A 26,840-nucleotide genomic window follows, 5' to 3' on the forward strand; every position below is an offset into this window, starting at 1 on the left:
AGTGGTAGCTGTGTGGTTGGTGTACTGGTAGCTGTGTGGGGGGTGTTCTGGTAGCTGTGTGGGCATGTACTGGTAGCGGTGTGGGGATGTACTGGTAGCTGTATGGGGGTGTACTGGTAGCTGTGTGGGGGTGTACTGGTAGCTGTGTGGGGGTGTACTGGGAACTTTGTGGGGGTGTACTGGTAGCTGTGTGGGGGTGTACTGGTAGCTGTGTGATGGTGTACTGGTAGCTGTGTGGAGGTGTACTGGTAGCTGTGTGGGGTATACTGGTAGCTGTGTGGTGGTGTACTGGTAGCTGTGTGGTGGTGTATTGGTAGCTGTGTGGTGGTGTACTGGTAGCTGTGTGGGGTTTACTGGTAGCTGTGTAGGGTGTATTGGTAGCTATGTAGGGTGTACTGGTAGCTGTGTGAGGGTGTACTGGTAGCTGTATGGGGGTGTACTGGTAGCTGTGTGGTTGGTGTACTGGTAGCTGTGTGGGGGGTGTACTGGTAGCTGTGTGGGGATGTAATGGTAGCTGTGTGGGGGTGTACTGGTAGCTGTGTGGTTGGTGTACTGGTAGCTGTGTGGGGGGTGTACTGGTAGCTGTGTGGGGATGTACTGGTAGCTGTGTGGGGATGTACTGATAGCTGTGTGGGGTGTACTGGTAGCTGTGTGGGGGTGTACTGATAGCTGTGTGGTTGGTGTACTGGTAGCTGTGTGGGGGGTGTACTGGTAGCTGTATGGGGGTGTACTGGTAGCTGTGTGGTTGGTGTACTGGTAGCTGTGTGGGGGGTGTACTGGTAGCTGTGTGGGGGTGTACTGGTAGCTGTGTGGGGATGTACTGGTAGCTGTGTGGGGTGTACTGGTAGCTGTGTGGGGGTGTACTGATAGCTGTGTGGGGTGTACTGGTAGCTGTGTGGTGGGTGTACTGGTAGCTGTGTGGTGGTGTACTGGTAGCTTTGTGGTGGTGTACTGGTAGTTGTGTGTGGGTGTACTGGTAGCTGTGTGGGGGTGTACTGGTAGCTGTGTGGTGGTGTACTAGTAGGTGTGTGGAGGGGTGTACTGGTAACTGTGTGGGGTGTACTGGTAGCTGTGTGGGATATACTGGTAGCTGTGTGATGGTGTACTGCTAGCTGTGTGAGGGTGTACTGGTAGCTGTGTGGGGATGTACTTGTAGCTGTATGGGGGTGTACTGGTAACTGTGTGCGGGTGTACTGGTAGCTGTGTGGGGGTGTACTGGTAGCTTTGTGGGGGTGTTCTGGTAGCTGGGTGGGGGTGTACTGGTAGCTGTGTGGGGTGTACTGGTAGCTGTGTAGAGGTGTACTGGAAGCTATGTGGGGGTGTGCTGGTGACTGTGTGGGGGTGTACTGTCAGCTGTGGTGGTGTACTGGTAGCTGTGTGGGGGTGTACTGGTACCGGTGTGGGGGTGTACTGGTAACTTTGTAGGGGTGTACTGGTAGCTGTGTAGGGGTGTACTGGTAGCTGTTTGGGGTGTACTGGTAGCTGTGTGGGGGAGTACTGGTAACTGTGTGGGGATGTACTGGTAGCTGTGTGGGGGTGTACTGGTAGCAGTGTGGTGGTGTACAGGTAGTTGTGTGTGGGTGTACTGGTAGCTGTGTGGGGGTGTACTGGTAGCTGTGTGGTGGTGTACTAGTAGGTGTGTGGGGGGTGTACTGGTAGCTGTGTGGGGTGAACTGGTAGCTGTGTGGGATATACTGGTAGCTGTGTGGTGGTGTACTGGTAGCTGTGTGAGGGTGTACTGGTAGCTGTGTGGGGATGTACTGGTAGCTTTATTGGGGTGTACTGGTAACTGTGCGGGTGTACTGGTAGCTGTGTGGGGGTGTACTGGTAGCTTTGTGGGGGTGTACTGGTAGCTGTGTGGGGGTGTACTGGTAGCTGTGTGGGGTATACTGGTAGCTGTGTAGGGGTGTACTGGTAGCTATGTGGGGGTGTGCTGGTAACTGTGTGGGGGTGCACTGTCAGCTGTGGTGGTGTACTGGTAGCTATGTGGGGGTGTATTGGTACCGGTGTGGGGGTGTACTGGTAGCTTTGTAGGGGTGTACTGGTAGCTGTGTGGGGGTATACTGGTAGCTGTGTAGGGGATTACTGGTAGCTATGTGGGGGTGTGCTGGTAACTGTGTGGGGGTGTACTGTCAGCTGTGGTGGTGTACTGGTAGCTGTGTGGGGGTGTACTGGTAACAGTGTGGGGATGTACTGGTAGCTGTGTGGGGGTGTACTGGTAGCTGTGTGGTGGTGTATTGGTAGCTGTGTGTGTGGGGGGTGTACTGGTAGCTGTGTGGGGGTGTTCTGGTGCTGGGTGGGGAGGGAGGCTTGTGCTGGGTGGGGAGGGGGGGGCTTGTGCTGGGTGGGGAGGGGGGGGCTTGTGCTGGGTGGGGAGGGGGGCTTGTGCTGGGTGGGGAGGGGGGGCTTGTGCTGGGTGGGGAGGGGGGGCTTGTGCTGGGTGGGGAAGGGGGCTTCTGCTGGGTGGGGAGGGGGGGTTGTGCTGGGTGGGGAGGGGGGCTTGTGCTGGGTGGGGAGGGGGGCTTGTGCTGGGTGGGGAGGGGGGCTTGTGCTGGGTGGGGAGGGGGGCGCTTGTGCTGGGAGGGAAGGGGGGATTGTGCTGGGTGGGGAGGGGGGCTTGTGCTGGGTGGGGAGGGGGGCTTGTGCTGGGTGGGGAGAGGGGGGGGTTTGTGCTGGGTGGGGAGGGGGGCTTGTGCTGGGTGGGGAGGGGGGCTTGTGCTGGGTGGGGTGTGGAGGGGGCTGGTGCTGGGTGGGGTGTGGAGGGGGCTGGTGCTGGGTGGGGTGTGGAGGGGGCTGGTGATGGGTGGGGTGTGGAGGGGGCTGGTGCTGTGTGGGGTGTGGAGGGGGCTGGTGCTGGGTGGGGTGTCGAGGGGGGCTGGTGCTGGGTGGGGTGTGGAGGGGGGCTGGTGCTGGGTGGGGTGTGGAGGGGGGTGGTGCTGGGTGGGGTGTGGAGGGGGCATGTGCTGGGTGGGGTGGGGAGGGGGCTGGTGCTGGGTGGGGTGTGGAGGGGGCTGGTGCTGGGTGGGGTGTGGAGGGGTCTGGTGCTGGGTGGGGTGTGGAGGGGGGCTGGTGCTGGGTGGGGTGTGGAGGGGGGCTGGTGCTGGGTGGGGTGTGGAGGGGGGCTGGTGCTGGGTGGGGTGTGGAGGGGGGTGGTGCTGGGTGGGGTGTGGAGGGGGCATGTGCTGGGTGGGGTGGGGAGGGGGCTGGTGCTGGGTGGGGTGTGGAGGGGGCTGGTGCTGGGTGGTCTGTGGAGAGGGCTGGTGCTGGGTGGGGTGTGGAGGGGGCTGGTGCTGGGTGGGGTGTGGAGGGGGCTGGTGCTGGTTGGGGTGTGGAGGGGGCTGGTGCTGGGTGGGGTGTGGAGGGGGGCTGGTGCTGGGTGGGGTGTGGAGGGGGCTGGTGCTGGGTAGGTTTGGAGGGGGCTGGTGCTGGGTGGGGTGTGGAGGGGGGCTGGTGCTGGGTAAGGTGTGGAGGGGGGCTGGTGCTGGGTGGGGTGTGGAGGGGGGCTGGTGCTGGGTGGGGTGTGGAGGAGGCTGGTGCTGGGTGGGGTGTGGAGGGGGGCTGGTGCTGGGTGGGGAGTGGAGGGGGCTGGTGCTGGGTGGGGTGTGGAGGGGGCTGGTGCTGAGTGGGGTGTGGAGGGGGGCTGGTGCTGGGTGGGGTGTGGAGGGGGGCTGGTGCTGGGTGGGGTGTGGAGGGGGGCTGGTGCTGGGTGGGGTGTGGAGGGGGGCTGGTGCTGGGTGGGGTGGGGAGGGGGCTGGTGCTGGGTGGGGTGTGGAGGGGGCTGGTGCTGGGTGGGGTGTGGAGGGGGGCTGGTGCTGGGTGGGGTGTGGAGGGGGCTGGTGTGTGACTCATTAAAGATTAACAACATGAGTGTCAGCGTGACGGGGGGCGGCGCCGTGAGTGATTAAAACCCTCTTTGTTGCCCTGATAACCTTGTTATTGACGCCACCCGGCGAGCGGCGGTGATGCTGCGTCTCTCCCCACACCTGGGGGATGCTGCGTCTCCCCCACACCTGAGTGATGCTGCCTCTCCCCCACACCTGGGGGATGCTGACTCTCCCCCACACCTGGGGGATGCTGACTCTCCCCTACACCTGGGGGATGCTGCCTCTCTCCCCACACCTGGGGGATGCTGCCTCTCTCCCCACACCTGGGGGATGCTGCGTCTCCCCCACACCTGGGGGATGCTGCGTCGCCCCCACACCTGGGTGATGCTGCGTCTCTCCCCACACCTGGGGGATGCTGCCTCTCTCCCCACACCTGGGGGATGCTGCCTCTCTCCCCACACCTGGGTGATGCTGCCTCTCTCCCCACACCTGGGTGATGCTGCGTCTCTCCCCACACCTGGGGGATGCTGCGTCTCTCCCCTCACCTGGGGGATGCTGCGTCTCTCCCCACACCTGGGTGATGCTGCCTCTCTCCCCACACCTGGGTGATGCTGCGTCTCTCCCCACACCTGGGTGATGCTGCCTCTCTCCACACACCTGGGTGATGCTGCCTCTCTCCCCACACCTGGGGGATGCTGCGTCTCTCCCCACACCTGGGGGATGCTGCCTCTCTCACCACACCTGGGGGATGCTGCGTCTCTCCCCACACCTGGGTGATGCTGCGTCTCTCCCCACACCTGGGTGATGCTGCCTCTCTCCCCACACCTGGGTGATGCTGCGTCTCTCCCCACACCTGGGTGATGCTGCGTCTCTCCCCACACCTGGGTGATGCTGCGTCTCTCCCTACACCTGGGTGATGCTGCGTCTCTCCCCACACCTGGGTGATGCTGCGTCTCTCCCCACACCTGGGTGATGCTGCGTCTCTCCCCACACCTGGGTGATGCTGCGTCTCTCCCCACACCTGGGTGATGCTGCATCTCTCCCCACACCTGGGGGATGCTGCCTCTCTCCCCACACCTGGGTGATGCTGCGTCTCTCCCCACACCTGGGGGATGCTGCGTCTCTCCCCACATCTGGGTGATGCTGCGTCTCTCCCCACACCTGGGTGATGCTGCGTCTCTCCCCACACCTGGGTGATGCTGCCTCTCACCCCACACCTGGGTGATGCTGCCTCTCTCCCCACACCTGGGGGATGCTGCGTCTCTGCCGCCTATAGAGCAGAGCTTGGCCCGGATTGGCTGAGATTTTTACTGGCAACAGAAATCCAAGTGTGACTTGAAATCACGTGACTCCTGAGGAGGAGCTGGGAGGCTGTTCATTGGCTCTAGGAGCTCACTCTCACTCAAGAGTTCTTCGATTAGATATAGACCAAGCCAGCCTGAGAGTGCCTAGAGTGGGCTCGAGACAGCATTAGGAGTGCAGAAGTTACAGCCACAAGTTAAGAAGTTTTGCATTTTCAGGGAGCGAGTAGCAGGCCAGGACAACTGTAGGCGGGACACGCGGGGTGACAGAGCCGTCTGGGCCAGCCGGTCGGCGGGAGCCGGTCGGCCGAGCGGACAGCACGCTGGACTTGTGATCCTGTGGTCCAGGGTTCGATCCCGGGCGCCGGCGAGAAACAATAGGCAGAGTTTCTTTCACCCTATGCCCCTGTTACCTAGCAGTAAAAATAGGTACCTGGGTGTTAGTCAGCTGTCACGGGCTGCTTCCTGGGGGTGGAGGCATGGTCGAGGACCGGGCCGCGGGGACACTAAAGCCCCGAAATCATCGCAAGAACCTCACGAAGAAGCCACATGTGACCACACACTCATCGCTCTACGTCTGCTACACGGATGTACTCACCTAGTTGTGCTTGCGGGGGTTGAGCTCTGGCTCTTTGGTCCCGCCTCTCAACGGTCGGTCAACTATTGTACAGTTTCCTGAGCCTACTGGGCTCTATCATATCTACACTTGAAACTGTGTATGGAGTCAGCCTCCACCACATCACTGTCTAATACATTCCATTTGTCTACTACTCTGACACTGAAAAAATTCTTTCTAACGTCTCTATGGCTCATATGGGTACTCAATCTCCACCTGTGTCCCCAAGTGCGGGTGTCCCTTGTGTTAAATAGCCTGTCTTTATCAACCCTATCAATTCGTCTGAGAATCTTGTATGTGGTGATCATGTCCCCTCTAACTCTTCTGTTTCCCAGTGACGAGATTTAATTCCCGTAATCTCTCCTCGTAGCTCATACCTCTCAGCTCGGGTACTAGTCAAGTGGCAAACCTTTGAACCTTTTCCAGTTTAGTCTTATGCTTGACTAGATATGGACTCCATGCTGGAGCCGTATACTCCAGGATTGGTCTGACATATGTGGCATATAATGTTCTGAAAGATTCCTTACACAAGTTTCTAAAGGTTGTTCTTATGTTAGCCAACCTGGCAAATGCCGCTGATGTTATCCTCTTGATATGAGCTTCAGGGGACAGGTCTGGCGTGATATCAACCCCCAGGTCTTTCTCTCTGGCTCTTGAAGTATTTCATTTCCCAAATAATACCTTGTATCTGGTCTCCTGCTCCCTACACCTATCTTCATTACATTACATTTGTTTGGGTTAAACTCTAACAACCATTTGTTCAACCATTTCTGCAGCTTGTCCTGGTCTTCTTGAAGCCTCAAGCTGTCCTCCTCTGTCTTAATCCTTCCCATAATTTTGGCGTCGTCAGCAAACATTGAGAGGAATGAGTCTATACCCTCTGGGAAATCATTTACGTATATCAGAAACAGGATAGGTCCGAGCACAGAGCCCTGTGAAACTCTACTGGTGACTTCACACCATTCTGAGGTCTCACCTCTCACTGTAACTCTCTGCTTCCTATTACTTAGGTACTCCCTTATCCACTGGAGCGCCCTACCAGTTACTCCTGCCTGTTTCTCCAACTTATGTATCAACCTTTTATGGGGTACTGTGTCAAAGGCTTTCCGACAGTCCAAAAAATGCAGTCCGCCTTTCTTGCTTAATCTTTGTCACCTGATCGTAGAATTCTATTAAGCTTGTAAGGCAAGATGGCCTTACGGCCTTGGCCTTGTAAGGCCTCCCTGAGCCCATGTTGATGGGTTGTCACGAAGTCTCTTCTCTCCAGATGTGTTACTAGTTTTTTTCTCGCGATCTTCTCCATCACCTTGCATGGTATACAAGTTAAGGACACTGTCCTCTAGTTCAGTGGCTCAGGTCTGTCACCCTTTTTGTATATTGGGACTACATTAGCCGTCTTCCATATTCTGGTAGGTCTCCCGTTTCCAGAGACCTACTATACGCTATGGAGAGTGGCAAGCAAAGTGCTCCTGCACACTCTTTCAATACCCATGGTAAGATTCTGTCTGGCCCAACAGCCTTTCACACGTCCAGCTCCAATAGGTGCCTCTTGACCTCGTAATTTCTCTTGTAATTTCGAACCCTTCCAAGGTCGCCTGGTTTACTGCCACCTCTCCTTGCACCGTATCCTCTCCTATGTACTCACCTATTAATGTCTACGGGGGAATGAGGTCTAATTATTTATGCCCCGCCTACTACCCTTCTTCCTGTAGCGTTTAAACCTAACTATTAAAATTCTTTGTCGAATCGGGACTTAAAGTTGAAGATGGAGGTGGCTTCCACAACTTCCTCTGGTGCAGCATTCTACCTGTTAACTAACAGTATAGGTTATGAGTACTTTCTTAAGTCCTTTCGGCTCATGTGCTTTTCCAGCTTCCACCTGTGTCTTTTTGTCCTGGTTTCTCAGTCTGACTAGGCTATCCTTGTCTACCTTATCTTCCCTCAGTATCTTGTGTTATGATCCCAGGCTGCCTGAGAAACGAGTCTACCCTTGAGAGTTATTCTGCAAGACCTGACCTAAATAAGAGGTCACAGAAATATAAACGTGAAGATACATCTTGAGGTTATCTTGAGATAATTTCAGGGCTTTTTTTTTTTTTTTAGTGTCCCCGCAGCCCGGTCCTCGACCAGGCCTCCACCCCCAGGAAGCAGCCCGTGACAGCTGACTAACACCCAGGTACCTATTTTACTGCTAGGTAACAGGGGCATAGGGTGAAAGAAACTCTGCCCATTGTTTCTCGCCGGCGCGTGGGATCGAACCCAGGACCACAGGATCACAAGTCCAGCGTGCTGTCCGCTCGGCCGACCGGCTCCCATACGTAAAACGTACGTAAAACGATTGGGTAAATTTGACAAGGAGTTTAAGAGTATGGTCAGTGATCAAGAATATAAGTAAATGACTTGACATGAGATGTGGAGAGTTTGCTAGAAGTGTGAGGCTTGCTTCTGGAGGGCTTTGACCCCCACTTGAGCACCAGACATCGTGAGGGAAGCCGCGCTTCATGTGAGCTCCTGTTAGAGAGGAACCCCTAGTTGATGTACCTTCAGGAGGAAGGAAGTGTGCAGACGTTTCTGCTGTGGAATCAAGTTGGGAACGTTGTGGTCTCAAATCTTGGACGGCAGGAAGAGTTGTGAAGCCGTCCTGAAATATTTTCGTTGGGCAACTTGTGAGTGCCCTGTCGAGCATCGGCCAGGAAGCGCCCTCGAATAGACAATCTGTGGTAAGCACGATTTTAAGCCAGTTTACAGTGCTTACTTGTAGTTGGTCGTGTGCCCAGCGACAATAGCGAATGTTTAGTGGTATATTAGGCATGTTTTGATAAGGCAGAAGACCTAAATAAGAGAGTAAAGATGGAGGAATGGCCTGGAGGGCGGAGCGACGTCCATCCCCTCCAACTGCTCTTGGGTGACTGAGGAGGATTAGCTCCTGACAGAAGAGCTGCCCTTCTGAGGCAGGCAGAGGAACGCCCAGCAGGAGGCAGAGGATGGATTCGTCCTGGATGGCGGAGTCCACACTCACAGCATGTAGAAAGCAGAGAGATGTTGCGTGGAAACATTAATTGTGTGGTTTATTTTGCTTATGTGTTTATAGGGAAACATTTTTATTGGCGTGTCGATGGGCTGCAGGTTTGTCAGGGGAAGGAGTTGCTGAGAACTTGGAAGCCAGCAGAGAGGGAGTAGTTGATGAGACTCCAAGGTTGTGGAAGGTACTGAGCTCTGTGGAAGAGCAGCCATATAGTGAGGAGCAGGACCTCAAGCTGTGAGAAGAGGAGAAGTGGAATGAAGTTTCACTTGCTTCTATGATACCAGTAGTGAAACACCATTATTGCTCAAGGAAGACTTCATGGTATAGCAGCCGGGAGAGCTGTGGAGGACCCTGGTACACAGTTCTAGGAAAACCTGAAGATGTCAGGGTAGTGAACTTCCAGATGTGGAAAGGAAGTTCTTATTGACTACTTGTAGGGAGTTGGTAGAGAGTTTGGTTGTCATTAGCGTGCAAGATGCAGTAAAAGGTGGGTGATTGATTACCATTTTTGTGCCAAGGAGTACTTATACTGAAGTATAGTTACAACCCTAGGCTGGATTACCTGCAGAGACATACATATGTGTTCTAGGACTGATAGGGTGATTGATTGATTATTGTTGTTTATCAAGGAATATTTATGCTGATATTTATGTTATTGCAGTCATAGGCTGGTTTTCCTATAATCTGAATTAATTAATTAATCAGAGAGATTAATAAATTAATCTGTTTACCTTCGTTTTCAATTCGGCTGTATTGATCGAAACTGTGAACTCCAAGAAATCCGGACTCCACCTGCCAAAAGTTGTTGGGGAATACAAACCTGGGTATGCTTATGGAAATGTCAAGACCCACAAGCCAGGAAATCCTCTTCGTCCAATCATCAGCCAGATACCCACACCCCACATACAGACTGGCTAAGCGACTCAACGGGTTGCTGACTCCTTACGTACCCTGTGCTTTCAGCTTGAAGACTCCCAAGGAATTTGTCGACTTACTGCGCGGAGTACGAGCCATGGAGATAAGAGCCTCGTTGGATGTGAAGTCACTATTTACCAACGAACCTGTGGACGAGACAATCGGGATGATAGCAGACAGAGTGTATCGTGACCTGGCTTCAACTCCTCTTGACATGCCAGAGAGCATACTGAGGAAACTACTCCAAGCCTGCACTAAAGAGGCACCCTTCGTGAGCCCAGATGGGTACATGTGTAAGCAAGTAGATGGGGTCGCCATGGGTTCTCCCCTAGGTGTCCTGTTTACGAACTTCTACATGGGCATCATCGAGCAGAGGGTCTTAGTTGACATGGGTTTGAAACCGGCCATATACTGCAGGTATGTTGACGACATTTTTACACAGGTACCTGATGCCAGATGTTTGCAGCAGCTGAAGGAGGCATTTGAGCAGACTTCTGTGTTGAGTTTCACGTACGAGATGGAGAACAATGGGAAGCTGCCTTTTCTGGATGTAACAGTCATGGAAAGGAGCAAAGGCTTCCATACTGAAGTTTACACCAAAGAAACAAACATAGGAATGTGCCTCAATCCCAATAGTGACTGCCCAGACAGGTACAAGAGGAGTGTTGTCAATGCTTACGTCGACCATGCTCTAAGCCACAGCTCAGGATGGAAAGAAGTCGATGAAGAACTCTGTAGGATAAGGCAACTCCTAGTCAACAACGGCTTCTCTAACGGTTTCGTTGAAGACATAAAAAGAAAGGTTAAACGCCATGCAACCTCTGAAGAGTCAACCAACACAACACTTGTAACCAAAATTAGGCTATTTTTACAGGAACTTCTTTTCGACGGCTCATAAAACGGAGGAAAGGGTCCTGAAAGATATTGTTGATAGGAACGTCATCCCTACAAACAAAAATCAGAAAATACAATTGATAATTTATTATAAAACTAAAAAAACGGCCAATCTACTCATAAAAAACTCGCCAGACAACAAGCAGAACGCTTTGAAGGAGACCAACGTCGTCTATGCCTTTAAAGGCCCACTTGGGGACTGTAAGCCCCAAAGAACTCAGTATATAAGCAAGACAACAACATCTCTTTCTAGGCGCCTAACAATGCATATGCAACAGGGAGCCATCAAGGAACACATAATCTCTTCTCACAACCAGACCATCACCAGAAAAATCTTAACAAACAACACAGAAATCAGCGATAGGTACGGCGATAGCAGGTGGCTTGACATCAGCGAGGCACTACACATCAAAAAGTCAACACCAGCAATCAACAGCCAATTAATGCACAACTATATTCTACCTACTTCAAGACCCCGAACCAATATGGAAGCAGCAAGAGGAGGTATGGGCCAATAGACCTTCTGCAGTTACTTCCATTCCTATGTTCACTTATCCAATTTTTACCCATTGTTTCGTGTTGTCTTGTGTTTGTCACCTCACCCAAAACTTTTGTACCATATCACGTCATCCACTAGAGAATAAGTACGAAGAATTTGTGTGTAAAACACTTTCGCGCGCCCGGCTAAGGTTAAAAAAAAAGTGGTATGTGCGCGCGGCGTTTTTGTCCCTTAAGCGTCAAAACAAAAATGTGTATACTCTTTTTACTCTCCTGATCTTAGTTTTTGAGCTACGTATTTCATTTTGATACCAACGTGTTTGCAATAAAATTCTCTAGAAGAACATCAGTAAAAAAGATCACGAAAGGTATAGGGATACCAGCACCAAATAAATAACTACGTAGATGACCTGCCGTGAGCGCCCAACAGCGACAAAATGTTTTTACTCTTGGGATTGTTATCACCTCCACACTTGTTCTACAGCGTTAATTTTGGTATCAATGGACTAGCAATGAAATTCCCAACACGGTGATATGAATATAAACGTAGAATAATGGTCGCGGCCCGCCCGCAAGAGTGTGGGAAGTGGTAGAACTGTTACCTGGTATTGGTGATGCGACGACACATGTGCGATACGGTGCTTTGAAAGTTTATACTTATTTCACTGTCCGGACATTATTATTCTATGTACGTCATTTATTTTTGTGTCAATGTGTTCGCAATCGAATGTTCTATGAGCACGTTGGTAAAAAAGATCTACAAAGCGTAAGATAGAATAGCGCCAAATATAAAACAACGCTGGAACATATCAGTGAGCGTCAAACACACACGAAATGTTTTTACTGTTGTTATGTTTGTCAAGTTTATATTTGTTGCACACAGTTATTTTTCGTTGTACATTGATCGGAATAAAATTCCCTAAACAGACATATGCATATAATACATGATATGGGGGAAGCATTACCAGTATAAACGGCTAAAGTCACCCACCTGCAACCCGTTTGGGACACTCATGCAGACACACGCTACACCCAAAAAAAAAATCTATGAAGGTTCGAGTCTACTTACGGCAGTTAATGTGATACAGTGTTGATTCTGGTATCAAAATACTCGTTTCAGTTTGTAGTTCATGCGATTTTCAGAATCAACTGAATCGCTGGAGGTTCAACATTTGAGTCAGAGTCATCTGACAAAACCGTCTCGTCAAATGGCAGTGTGCCAGACATCTCGGGTTCTGATTCGGTTGCTGCTTCAGCTTGAGGTGTTGAAGTAAACAAGGGCCGCCTCACACCAGATGGTCCAGGAGTTTGCATGGCGTCAGCATTGGCAGGACCTGTGTCATCATTCATGTCTGGAGCGTGCCGCAAGTGTTGAGATACTGTTGCTGTTTGAGGCCAATCTTCCAGGTCCCAGCACAATAGGGCCCAAATTGCAACCTCGTGGAACTGTAGCAATGTTAGCTTTTTTTGATCAGTTGTGTTGTATTTGTACAAAACAAAGGCATATATATGTATATATAAAAGAAAATATATATATATATATATATATATATATATATATATATATATATATATATATATACATATATATATATATATGTATATATATATATATATATATATATATATATATATATATATATATATATATATATATATATATACATATATATATATATATATATATATATATATATATATATATATATATATATATATATATATATATATATATTTTCTCTTGCTGATAGTGCAATATTGTCTTATGAGACTTGACCTACTTGGTGTGGTTGGTGATGTAAGTGATGAGACAGCAGTTTGGGTACCACTTGAAAAGCAGATGATAGAGTCCTGATGGTATTGGAGTGTAACCTGACTACTATAGAGTGTTGGAGTCATATTATTATAAGTGTATATGTATTGTGCATGCGCCTTGTCCAATAATATATCAAAATTTGCCGGTGTTTGCCCTTGTCCTAGTGAGGCTTCCCAGTAAGTTGAAAAGAGAGAGAGAGAGAAAGAACCACTGCTATGGACAGGGTAGAAAAGAATAATAAGAGAAAGGGGATTGAGGAGGTCATACCAAGTAAGGAGAGAGTGGGGAGTCACAGCGGCTCGAATGGGTGTGTGCACGTGACAACGAGGTCAGTATTGGAGCAGCTTTCCCTAAACATGGGATGTTGATCCCCTCTCCAAGTGCCAGAAGCACCCAGGGTGATCTCCTGGTCAAAATAAGCACTCTACAGAATTTTGGGTTGGCGGTCCGAAAGGAAGGGTGGATTACCGACCAACATCAACACCATCATCATAATAATTGTAAGTTGTGATCATATCCCGGCTTTTCCTTCTATCCTCTAGCTCAGTGAGATCCAGTTCCATTAGTCTATGTTCGTATCTTAGTCCACTTAGCTCTGACACTAACCTTGTTGCAAACCCATTAACTTTTTTTAAATTTTGTTTTAATCTCAAGGTGCAGATTCCATGCCAGTTCTGCATTTTCCAGTATTGATCCAACACATATTGTGTAGACTGTTTTGAAGGAGTTCTGGTGCAGAATGTTGTTATATTTGCCAGCGTCGCATATGCTGCTGATGTTATCCTGTTTATGTGTACCTTCCCTATCGTGTCCCTATCATAGCTGCCTTCCCTTTATGGTGAAGCTGTCTTCCCTTTATGGTGAAGCTGTCTTCCCTTTATGGTGAAACTGCCTTCCCTTTATGGTGAAACTGCCTTCCCTTTATGGTGAAACTGCCTTCCCTTTATGGTGAAGCTGCCTTCCCTTTATGGTGAAGGTGCCTTCCCTTTATGATGTAGCTGCCTTCCCTTTATGATGAAGCTGCCTTCCCTTTATGGTGAAGCTGCCTTCCCTTTATGATGAAGCTGCCTTCCCTTTATGGTGAAGCTGCCTTCCCTTTATGGTGAAGCTGCCTTCCCTTTATGGTGTAGCTGTCTTCCCTTTATGGTGAAGCTGCCTTCCCTTTATGGTGAAGCTGCCTTCCCTTTATGGTGAAGCTGCCTTCCCTTTATGGTGAAGCTGCCTTCCCTTTATGGTGAAGCTGCCTTCCCTTTATGGTGAAGCTGCCTTCCCTTTATGGTGAAGCTGCCTTCCCTTTATGGTGAAGCTGCTCTCTGGTCTCCTCTCTCAGTTTCGCAGGTGCAAGTGTGTGACGCCTGACGACATCACCTGTCACTCTTGGCTAAGAGTCCCGGTCAGTGAAGGACCGGTAAGGAGAGCAAGATAAAGAAGTGTGAACAATAAGGTAACAATAACAGTCTGCCATTCCTGGATGTACTAATAACAAGAGCCTCTCTAAGCACCAGTGTTTATACTAAGCCTACAAACATTGGATTAGGCCTAAGCGGTGGGAGTGAGTGTCCACAAAGATATAAAGCCAGTGTTCTCGACGCTTATATTCGTCGAGGCCTTACCCACTGCTTCGAATAGAGTAACGTGAGGTGGGTGAACAATAGCTACAGTAACCACGAGATAAACACCACTTTAAGGCGACCAGTGAAAATTTTTGGAAATTTCCACAATGTGGAATGTGTGGAAAATTCCACTACCATGAGATATATATATATCTTAATGCGAACAAGCCTGAATGGTCCCCAGGACATATGCAACTGAAAACTCACACCCCAGAAGTGACTCGAACCCATACTCCCAGAAGCAATGCATCTGGTATGTACAAGACGCCTTAATCCACTTGACCATCACGACCGGACAAAATGAGGTGATAGCCGAGGCTATTTGAACCACCCCACCGCCGGCACTCGGATAGTTATCTTGGGCATAGCATTTTACCAAATCACCTCATTCTTTGGGGCAACACGTGAGGAACACAAATGCGAACAAGCCTGAATGGTCCCCAGGACATATGCAACTGAAAACTCACACCCCAGAAGTGACTCGAACCCATACTCCCAGAAGCAATGCATCTGGTATGTACAAGACGCCTTAATCCACTTGACCATCACGACCGGACAAAATGAGGTGATAGCCGAGGCTATTTGAACCACCCCACCGCCGGCACTCGGATAGTTATCTTGGGCATAGCATTTTACCAAATCACCTCATTCTTTGGGGCAACACGTGAGGAACACAAATGCGAACAAGCCTGAATGGTCCCCAGGACATATGCAACTGAAAACTCACACCCCAGAAGTGACTCGAACCCATACTCCCAGAAGCAATGCATCTGGTATGTACAAGACGCCTTAATCCACTTGACCATCACGACCGGACAAAATGAGGTGATAGCCGAGGCTATTTGAACCACCCCACCGCCGGCACTCGGATAGTTATCTTGGGCATAGCATTTTACCAAATCACCTCATTCTTTGGGGCAACACGTGAGGAACACAAATGCGAACAAGCCTGAATGGTCCCCAGGACATATGCAACTGAAAACTCACACCCCAGAAGTGACTCGAACCCATACTCCCAGAAGCAATGCATCTGGTATGTACAAGACGCCTTAATCCACTTGACCATCACGACCGGACAAAATGAGGTGATAGCCGAGGCTATTTGAACCACCCCACCGCCGGCACTCGGATAGTTATCTTGGGCATAGCATTTTACCAAATCACCTCATTCTTTGGGGCAACACGTGAGGAACACAAATGCGAACAAGCCTGAATGGTCCCCAGGACATATGCAACTGAAAACTCACACCCCAGAAGTGACTCGAACCCATACTCCCAGAAGCAATGCATCTGGTATGTACAAGACGCCTTAATCCACTTGACCATCACGACCGGACAAAATGAGGTGATAGCCGAGGCTATTTGAACCACCCCACCGCCGGCACTCGGATAGTTATCTTGGGCATAGCATTTTACCAAATCACCTCATTCTTTGGGGCAACACGTGAGGAACACAAATGCGAACAAGCCTGAATGGTCCCCAGGACATATGCAACTGAAAACTCACACCCCAGAAGTGACTCGAACCCATACTCCCAGAAGCAATGCATCTGGTATGTACAAGACGCCTTAATCCACTTGACCATCACGACCGGACAAAATGAGGTGATAGCCGAGGCTATTTGAACCACCCCACCGCCGGCACTCGGATAGTTATCTTGGGCATAGCATTTTACCAAATCACCTCATTCTTTGGGGCAACACGTGAGGAACACAAATGCGAACAAGCCTGAATGGTCCCCAGGACATATGCAACTGAAAACTCACACCCCAGAAGTGACTCGAACCCATACTCCCAGAAGCAATGCATCTGGTATGTACAAGACGCCTTAATCCACTTGACCATCACGACCGGACAAAATGAGGTGATAGCCGAGGCTATTTGAACCACCCCACCGCCGGCACTCGGATAGTTATCTTGGGCATAGCATTTTACCAAATCACCTCATTCTTTGGGGCAACACGTGAGGAACACAAATGCGAACAAGCCTGAATGGTCCCCAGGACATATGCAACTGAAAACTCACACCCCAGAAGTGACTCGAACCCATACTCCCAGAAGCAATGCATCTGGTATGTACAAGACGCCTTAATCCACTTGACCATCACGACCGGACAAAATGAGGTGATAGCCGAGGCTATTTGAACCACCCCACCGCCGGCACTCGGATAGTTATCTTGGGCATAGCATTTTACCAAATCACCTCATTCTTTGGGGCAACACGTGAGGAACACAAATGCGAACAAGCCTGAATGGTCCCCAGGACATATGCAACTGAAAACTCACACCCCAGAAGTGACTCGAACCCATACTCCCAGAAGCAATGCATCTGGTATGTACAAGACGCCTTAATCCACTTGACCATCACGACCGGACAAAATGAGGTGATAGCCGAGGCTATTTGAACCACCCCACCGCCGGCACTCGGATAGTTATCTTGGGCATAGCATTTTACCAAATCACCTCATTCTTTGGGGCAACACGTGAGGAACACAAATGCGAACAAGCCTGAATGGTCCCCAGGACATATGCAACTGAAAACCCACACCCCAGAAGTGACTCGAACCCATACTCCCAGAAGCAATGCATCTGGTATGTACAAGACGCCTTAATCCACTTGACCATCACGACCGGACAAAATGAGGTGATAGCCGAGGCTATTTGAACCACCCCACCGCCGGCACTCGGATAGTTATCTTGGGCATAGCATTTTACCAAATCACCTCATTCTTTGGGGCAACACGTGAGAACATTCAGGCTTGTTCGCATTTGTGTTCCTCACGTGTTGCCCCAAAGAATGAGGTGATTTGGTAAAATGCTATGCCCAAGATAACTATCCGAGTGCCGGCGGTGGGGTGGTTCAAATAGCCTCGGCTATCACCTCATTTTGTCCGGTCGTGATGGTCAAGTGGATTAAGGCGTCTTGTACATACCAGATGCATTGCTTCTGGGAGTATGGGTTCGAGTCACTTCTGGGGTGTGAGTTTTCAGTTGCATATGTCCTGGGGACCATTCAGGCTTGTTCGCATTTGTGTTCCTCACGTGTTGCCCCAAAGAATGAGGTGATTTGGTAAAATGCTATGCCCAAGATAACTATCCGAGTGCCGGCGGTGGGGTGGTTCAAATAGCCTCGGCTATCACCTCATTTTGTCCGGTCGTGATGGTCAAGTGGATTAAGGCGTCTTGTACATACCAGATGCATTGCTTCTGGGAGTATGGGTTCGAGTCACTTCTGGGGTGTGAGTTTTCAGTTATATATCTTAATGTATGTAGGTACATTACATCAACCTGGTAGACAATGGACCAAGTGAGTCTTTACCAGAGGTAAAAGTAGCCAAACCACATGGGATCTTTACAACAATGCCAGCTACAAGCTGGCGCCCACCACAGTTCGCCTAATCTGCCATGTGACGTCGACATCACACGTAAGAAAGTAATTATCAAAAGAAGGCACTAAGCCGGGGAGGCTAAGTAGCACCATCAAATGTGAAGGATATTCAAAAGATGCTAAATATCACTAGGATGCCAATATGAGAACAAAAGCACATAAGGCGAGAGATATTAAAGGCATCCAATTCACCAAGGATACTATCGAGGGACAGGAGACCGTGAGGGACAGTCAGGAAGCAAGACGCACGCACATCCTGGATGTCAGGATATTCAAAGCAGGGCGGCGCTCCATTAAGTGCCTGTGAGTTCAGCGTGTATGGTCAATACGTAAACTCGCCAGAGCAATTTCCCACCGATGGTTACGGTGGCAGGAGGAAGGCCATGGGGACACGCTACCCTTAAGAGCATGCAGTTTGTTACAGTAACAGAAGACCAACGACCCTGCCAACGAGCACAGATTAAGGAATGAATAACTGGTTAGAAACTGCAATAAGGAACACCATTGCGGGAAATGGAACAAGTGCAGATAGCCTCCTTAGTGGCAGCACTCTCACGCTCATTTAAGGACACACCAATATGGCTGCGAACCCAGCAAAACTCCACGGTCTTAAATCTACTGGAGATAAGAAACAGCCAATTTTGAATTTCGACTTCCACAAGATAGACAGGGTTAATTGACTCCAGAACCATGAGGGCACTGCGAGAGTCCACTACAACAACAAAGGAAGATAAACATCGAGAATGCAGTTGACAAAGATCATACAAAATTGCATAATGTTCTGCCATGAAGATGCTAGTCTCCGAGGGCCGGTGCCATGAAGATGCTAGTCTCCGAGAGCCGGTGCCATGAAGATGCTAGTCTCCGAGGGCCGGTGCCATGAAGATGCTAGTCTCCGAGGGCCGGTGCCATGAAGATGCTAGTCTCCGAGGGCCGGTGCCATGAAGATGCTAGTCTCCGAGGGCCGGTGCCATGAAGATGCTAGTCTCCGAGGGCCGGTGCCATGAAGATGCTAGTCTCCGAGGGCCGGTGCCATGAAGATGCTAGTCTCCGAGGGCCGGTGCCATGAAGATGTTAGTCTCCGAGGGCCGGTGCCATGAAGATGCTAGTCTCCGAGGGCCGGTGCCATGAAGATGCTAGTCTCCGAGGGCCGGTGCCATGAAGATGCTAGTCTCCGAGGGCCGGTGCCATGAAGATGCTAGTCTCCGAGGGCCGGTGCCATGAAGATGCTAGTCTCCGAGGGCCGGTGCCATGAAGATGCTAGTCTCCGAGGGCCGGTGCCATGAAGATGCTAGTCTCCGAGGGCCGGTGCCATGAAGATGCTAGTCTCCGAGGGCCGGTGCCATGAAGATGCTAGTCTCCGAGGGCCGGTGCCATGAAGATGCTAGTCTCCGAGGGCCGGTGCCATGAAGATGCTAGTCTCCGAGGGCCGGTGCCATGAAGATGCTAGTCTCCGAGGGCCGGTGCCATGAAGATGCTAGTCTCCGAGGGCCGGTGCCATGAAGATGCTAGTCTCCGAGGGCCGGTGCCATGAAGATGCTAGTCTCCGAGGGCCGGTGCCATGAAGATGCTAGTCTCCGAGGGCCGGTGCCATGAAGATGCTAGTCTCCGAGGGCCGGTGCCATGAAGATGCTAGTCTCCGAGGGCCGGTGCAATGAAGATGCTAGTCTCCGAGGGCCGGTGCCATGAAGATGCTAGTCTCCGAGGGCCGGTGCCATGAAGATGTTAGTCTCCGAGGGCCGGTGCCATGAAGATGCTAGTCTCCGAGGGCCGGTGCCATGAAGATGCTAGTCTCCGAGGGCCGGTGCCATGAAGATGCTAGTCTCCGAGGGCCGGTGCCATGAAGATGCTAGTCTCCGAGGGCCGGTGCCATGAAGATGCTAGTCTCCGAGGGCCGGTGCCATGAAGATGCTAGTCTCCGAGGGCCGGTGCCATGAAGATGCTAGTCTCCGAGGGCCGGTGCCATGAAGATGCTAGTCTCCGAGGGCCGGTGCCATGAAGATGCTAGTCTCCGAGGGCCGGTGCCATGAAGATGCTAGTCTCCGAGGGCCGGTGCCATGAAGATGCTAGTCTCCGAGGGCCGGTGCCATGAAGATGCTAGTCTCCGAGGGCCGGTGCCATGAAGATGCTAGTCTCCGAGGGCCGGTGCCATGAAGATGCTAGTCTCCGAGGGCCGGTGCCATGAAGATGCTAGTCTCCGAGGGCCGGTGCCATGAAGATGCTAGTCTCCGAGGGCCGGTGCCATGAAGATGCTAGTCTCCGAGGGCCGGTGCCATGAAGATGCTAGTCTCCGAGGGCCGGTGCCATGAAGATGCTAGTCTCCGAGGGCCGGTGACATATATGTATAGGAGTAGTCAGGAAATACAGCAGAGTAGTCTACACCGCCGGCAGACCTATCTGTGAAGACGGAAATGGAGTGGGAGTGTGAAGAAAAGTGAGCAAGGAAAAGGCGTTTCAAAACTGTAGGAGGGGTAAAAGCTTTTGTCAAGTAGGTCAAGGCTCTACATAACGTAAGAAAAGGGAGACCCACCATGGGGGCATGGATGGAACAACACAAGGAGAAACATTGGTAACACAAACCGAGAGAGAACCTTGCAAGCAAGACAACCATACAGAAAGAGAAAAGTGGTGAAAGGGAACAGGGCCCACAGGAGGGGTAATGGTCAAAGTACGACATAAGCGAAAGTGAAGGTGTTGTAAGAACCGTGCAAAGTAACGCAGGCATTAGCGATTACAGCAATCCTGTAGAGACAGGATGGCGGTTTCAACATACTGGCTCTGGGTAGGAGTGGAATGAAAGGTACCAGAGCTGAGGCATAAACCAGTGTGCATCAAGACGGTGAAGAGTTGAGGGGGAGGCAGACGAGAAAGCAGGATAGCCATAATCAAGTTTAGAACGTACAAGAGAGAAATGTAAAGAGAGGAGCATATGCCTATCAGCTCTACAAAAAGCATGGGACAAGACCTTAAGTAAGTTAAGGGCCTTAGAGCATTTAACTCGGAGGTAAGAGATATGGGGCGACTAAGACAAGCAAATGTCAAAGATTAACCCCAGAAGTTTAGCAGAATCCTTGTACAAGAGAGGATTACCATAAAGTGACAAAGGTGGTCGAAGGGGATCATATTTGCTTCCGAGTAACAATCATTACACAAATCTTAGTTGTTGAGAACTTGAAGCCATGATTGGTGACCCAGGACGACACGGCACCAATCACAAGTTGAAATCGCCGTTGAAGGAAAGGCGAGTCATCATCCTGACAGCAGAGGTTAAGATCGTCAAAATAGCGGAGAAAGTGTCAGAAGGAAGGGAGGAAAAAAGACCATTGAGGGAAATCAGGAAAAGAGTAGTGTTCAGAACACTTCCTTGGGGAACACCTTTGTATTGCTGAAAACAGGCAGAGAGAGTGGTACCAAGGCGTAATCCAAAGGGACGACTAGAGAGGAAGCTTTGTAGGAAGAGAGGGAGATTACCAGGAAGGCCAAAAGAATGTAGTTGGGACAGACTATGATATCTCCAGGTGGTGTCATACGCCTTTTCCCCAGGTCAAAAAGAACAGCGACAACGGAGGTCTTCACAGCAAAGGCAAGACGAATATAGACCTCCAAATTCACGAGGACATCAGTCGTGCTGCGACACTTGCGAAAGCCAAATTGAGAAGAGGAGAGGTGGTGATAGCGTTCCAAGAACCATATTAGACAGATATAGACCATACGCTCAAAGAGCTTGCAGAAGCAAGTCGTGAGAGCAATGGGTCGGAAGTCTTTAGGGGAAATAGAATGAACCGCCTCAAGCCAGTCCTCAGGAACTGAGGACGACTCCCAGACACAGTTATAAATATTCAGTAAATACTGAATCGTACATGGATGGAGATAGTGAATCATCTCACAATGAATATCATCTGAATCTGCTGCTGTAGAACAACAGAGAACCAGGGCACACTGGAGTTTTGAGAAAGAGAAAGGATGTTTGGGAGCCGGTCGGCCGAACGGAATTGTGATCCAGTGGTCCCGGGTTCCATCCCGGGCGCCGGCGAGAAACAATAGGCAGAGTTTCTTTCACCCTATGCCCCTGTTACCTAGCAGTAAAATAGGTACCTGGGTGTTAGTCAGCTGTCATGGGCTGCTTCCTGGGGGTGGAGGCCTGGTCGAGGACCGGGCCGCGGGGACACTAAAGCCCCAAAATCATCTCAAGATAACCTCAAGAAGGATCATTATAGGAAAGCTGAAGATGAGTGCGAAAATCTATGAGACAAGAATCAAGAAGAGGCCTACAAGTAAGGAAAGAAGGAGGAAGATGAGAACCGAAGCTAACAGTCGAAAAGTGCGAACCCAGTTCGATCGCGACTGACACCGGATCCGCCACAGTACAACTACATGGGTGAAGGACTGATGAGACATCCAAAATAAACTTACCTGCTAACTTACAGATTTTTTTCCAGATCAGGAGCAGAGGAGTGTCAGTTGTAATGATGGAGTCAAGGGATCAACTCTCATTATTCGCTGTACGGATGACATTACGGCCACCGCACTCGCCTTTTGAAACAAAATTAAAAAATCAGGCGTCTATCGGCGCCAGTGTTTTTTCCTGGTTGCATGCTTATAGTGGACAGCCTGAGCACACTCTGCATTCTACCAGGAAACGCACTTCCGCGCGCCCTGGGAGGTAGAGCAGAGGGCAGCATAAAAAAATGTGTCCTGAAATAGGAAGAGGGCTCGGGGGGAGAGGCAGATCAGAGAGGTAGGAAAGAGTAGCGCATAAAGTGAAGAGGTTCCAGTCAGTCTTGGCAAACTGCCACCTAGGGAAGGTGAGGGGAGGATGAAAAGAGAAGAATGCGAAAATTATGAAAAAATTGTCACTTTTATGAAGGTCATTAAGAACCCATCATGTGAAGTCTAAATAAAGGGAAGATGTGCAGAGAGAAAGATCAAGACAGGAAAGGGTACAAGTGCATGAGTCAACATGGGTGGGTTCACAAGAATTCAGAAGAGACAGAGAAGAAGAGAGAACAAATGGTTCGAGTAGGCGGCCCCGGGTGTTAGAACACCTGACTAAGGTATAAAATAGAGGGTATACTGACATTTAAAATCACTCAAAAGGAGCACGGGCTCTGGTAAGGAGTCCAACAGGTGATCAGGAAGAGAAACTGGGACATTAGGGGGAAGATATATGGAATAGACTGTATACCATTTACTCACAAAGATATGTGCCGCAAAACACTGAATGGGCGACTGAAAAAGTAGGAGGAAGAAGGAAATATCAAGATGGATCAAGAGAGCAGTGGAGGCATGGGCCCCAGCAAGAGCTGCAGGGGAAGAGAGAAAGGAATAACCACTGAAGTGACCAGGACGAGCGCCAAGTATCGCCTCCTGGAGATAGACACAAAGCGGGGTACAACTCCATGATTAGACGTTGAGGTTCAGTGAAGTTGGCATAAAAACCACGAATATTCCGTTGAAGAATGGACAAAATGAGAGAGAACAGAAACAGAGATAACAAGGGAGAAACAAAGGTAAAGAAGATCACAGTAGACTAAGTAAATTCAGGATCAGGATCAGTGAAATCGGGGTGACAGGACATAGACAAAGCTAGCACAGTCAATGGAGTCAAAGGAGCGAGAGGATAGACCAGAGGCAGACTGACATAGTCTGGAGCGGGAGGAGGCATCAGAGAGGGGTGGTCAAGGGAATCGGGGGCAAGAAGGATAGAAGCAAGAGAGTTCACTGGATCAAAGGCAGCATCCGAAAGTGACTCAAGGACCAAGGGAACATCCATAGCAGTGACAGGCGAATCCGCCACTGAAATGGGAGGGGACGCAGGGATAGTGGTAGATAGAGGAGACGCAGGAGTTAGAAGGTGAGGAATATATACTGAAGCCTTCTTACCTTACCCGGAGGAAGAAGAAGAGGAGCCAGGCTTACGTTTCTGACATAGAGAGACAGGCAATGTACCTGTACATCAGCACTGAATCGGGCGATAGGCTCAACAGGAGAAGGAGGAACGGGAACGGTCAACATGAAAAATATTGGGAGGAGGATGGACAATGTCCAGAACAGACAGGCGGGGAGGAGGGCCAAAAGACAAGGGGAAGGGCTGAGAAGAAGAATCGGGAAGAGAAGGGAAGGTACAGAAGACAGGGAAGACTGGCAAAGAAGAAAGGAAACACCAGGAGGAAGACCTTCTGGCCCAAAATGCAAAGGAGCAGGCGAGGTGGTGGTGGGGGGGGGGGGGGTGTCTGGGTCCAAGGCCTGCGAACGACAGCAAAACCGAGAAAGCAATAGAGGGCGAGAAGTGGAACGCACCAACACGAGCATTAGGTATTCTTGTTACGAGCATGTAACGAGCAATACAGCTGAATGATCATTACACTACAGGAAAACGCCCACGCTCAACTGTTCAACTCAACTCAAGCTATTATTTACATATATATATGTATATATATATATATATATATATATATATATATATATATATATATATATATATATATATATATATATATATATATATATATATATATATATATATATATATATATTGGTGTATACTGGCAGCAGGTTTTCTTTCAAACATGTTTCATTGAATATGACCGCATATTCTGTATTTATTATTTTCTGGTTTAGGGCTTCTATCCCTCTAACTATTTTCTTAGCATCAGGGCTTAATTGAAATAGGAGTTCTCCAAAACTCATTTTCATACTTTTAAGGTGAAGAAAAGAAGTGATTTACTATAGAGTGTATTACACTTATTTGTATAATTTGCACGACGTTTCGAACCTCCATGGTTCATTCTCAAGTGAACAGATCTTTACAATACTAGTTGATTTTATACCCGCATTAGGTCAGGTGATAATATAATGAAGGTGAAAAACATGGGGGGATACATAAGGGATAAATGTGAGGTGAAACATAGAGGCTGCAGAAGGCTTATTGGCCCATACGAGGCATCTCCTATCTAAACAAAGATTAATCCAGTGTAATTGGCCTGTTATGTTGGACATTGTCTTCTGTGTTGGCATCGATATGTTCTTGTCTTGTCCTTACTCTCATGGTGGGTAGAGTAAATAGTTCCGTGATTTGGGTGTTCATGGTAGGTCGCTCTATTCTTATGTGAATTGCCTCAAGAATTTGTAATCTTCTTGAAAGATTCAAGAAGATTCAAAATCAATTCTCCAAAATTCATTTTTATTTCTAGTCTGACGCGACACTTGAGCACGTTTCGTAAAACTTATTACATTTTCAAAGACTTTAGTTTACACATACACAACTGAATAGAACTTACACATCTCCGATTTGTTTATATCTACATTTGAGTGAGGTGGATGGGGTGAGGTGGTATTAATAGGGTATTAAATTCATCAACACAAGACAGAACACGAAACAATGGGTATTGAATGGAAGTGATTGTAGAAAGCCTATTGGTCCATATTTCTTGATGCTTCTATATTGGAGCGGAGTCTTGAGGTGGGTAGAATATAGTTGTGCATTAATTGGCTGTTGATTGCTGGTGTTGACTTTTTAATGTGTAGTGCCTCGCAAATGTCAAGCCGCCTGCTATCGCTGTATCTATCGATGATTTCTGTGTTGTTTACTAGGATTTCTCTGGCGATGGTTTGGTTGTGGGAAGAGGTTATATGTTCCTTAATGGAGCCCTGTTGCTTATGCATCGTTAAACGCCTAGAAAGAGATGTCAAAAAAAGAACGCCTAGAAAGAGACACAAAAGAAGGTCACTACCAAAGATACCTTACAAGCAGAACTTATTGCGGAAGGAGGAAAGAATCGAGGCAATTACAGAAGCACCATACTGTGCCCCGAGCTCAAAGCGGCAGGTAAAAGCCTTCGTGAGAACAAGGAGATAGTTGTCAGGAGAGGTGACAAGTCGCCAATATACGTCATTCTTAAAAAAAAGACGAATATCTGGCGAAAATGAACCTCATACTCTGACCAAACTAAATTCCAAAGGGTAACGAAGGACACTACAGCCGAATTGAAAGCAAAGGTCAACAAACTGATCGAAACTGTGAATGCCAAGAAATCCGGACTCCACCTGCCAAAGATTATTGGGGAATATAAACCTGGATATGCGTATGGAAATGTCAAGACACACAAGCCTGGAAACCCATTTCGGCCAATCATTAGCCAGATACCCACACCCACGTACAGACTGGGACTGGCGAAGCGACTCAACGGCCTGCTGACTCCTTATGTCCCTTGCGCCTTTAGCCTGAAGTCTCCAAAAGAATTTGTTGACTTACTGTGGGGCACACGGACCACAGGGATAAGAGCCTCGTTAGACGTAGAATCACTGTTTACCAACGTACCTGTGGACGAGACAATCGGGATGATAGCCGACAGAGTGTATCGTGATCCAGCCTGTACTCCTCTTGACATACCAGAAAATATTCTAAGGAAACTACTCAAAGCTTGTACTAAAGAGCCACCCTTCTTGAGCCCGGATGGGCACATGTATAAGCAAGTAGATGGGGTCGCCATGGGTTCTTCCCTAGGTGTCCTGTTTGCAAACTTTTACATGGGTACCATCGAGCAAAAAGTACCATACTGACAGGAGCAACGCAACTGGTATCTACAGGACACCTTAATCCGCGTGACCATCACGACCGGATATAAGGAAGTGATAGTCGAAGCTATTTGATCCACTTCCCCGCCGGCACTCGGATGGTAATCATGAGCATAGCATTTTATCAAATCACCTCATTCTTTGGGGCACACGTGAGGAACACAAATGCGAACAATCCTGAATGGTCCCCAGGACAATATGCGACTGAGGACTGAGTTTTCAGTCGCAACTGCACCCGGTTCCTTCACACACAACACTGGACCCGCCAGTATACAGCTGTGGGCATGAAGGCCAGAAGAAATGTATGTCCCATATTTACCAGCAATCTTTCTGATTTTCTTCCAGATCTGAGGTAGAGGAGTGGCAGCCTAA

General features: G+C 49.5%; 1 protein-coding gene across 1 annotated transcript in view; it reads left to right on the forward strand.

Moving 5' to 3' along the window:
• LOC138359584 (uncharacterized) overlaps positions 1-26,840 on the forward strand; it is a 123,789-nt gene that overhangs the window by 42,181 nt on the left and 54,768 nt on the right. Inside the window, exons 2-3 of the mRNA XM_069318932.1 lie at positions 8,833-9,000; positions 9,730-9,974. Coding sequence (XP_069175033.1) covers positions 8,833-9,000; positions 9,730-9,974 — 413 coding nt within the window. The remainder of the gene's footprint in view (positions 1-8,832; positions 9,001-9,729; positions 9,975-26,840) is intronic.

This window comes from Procambarus clarkii, chromosome 91 (genome assembly GCF_040958095.1).
Source record: "Procambarus clarkii isolate CNS0578487 chromosome 91, FALCON_Pclarkii_2.0, whole genome shotgun sequence".
Lineage (NCBI taxonomy): Eukaryota > Metazoa > Arthropoda > Malacostraca > Decapoda > Cambaridae > Procambarus > Procambarus clarkii.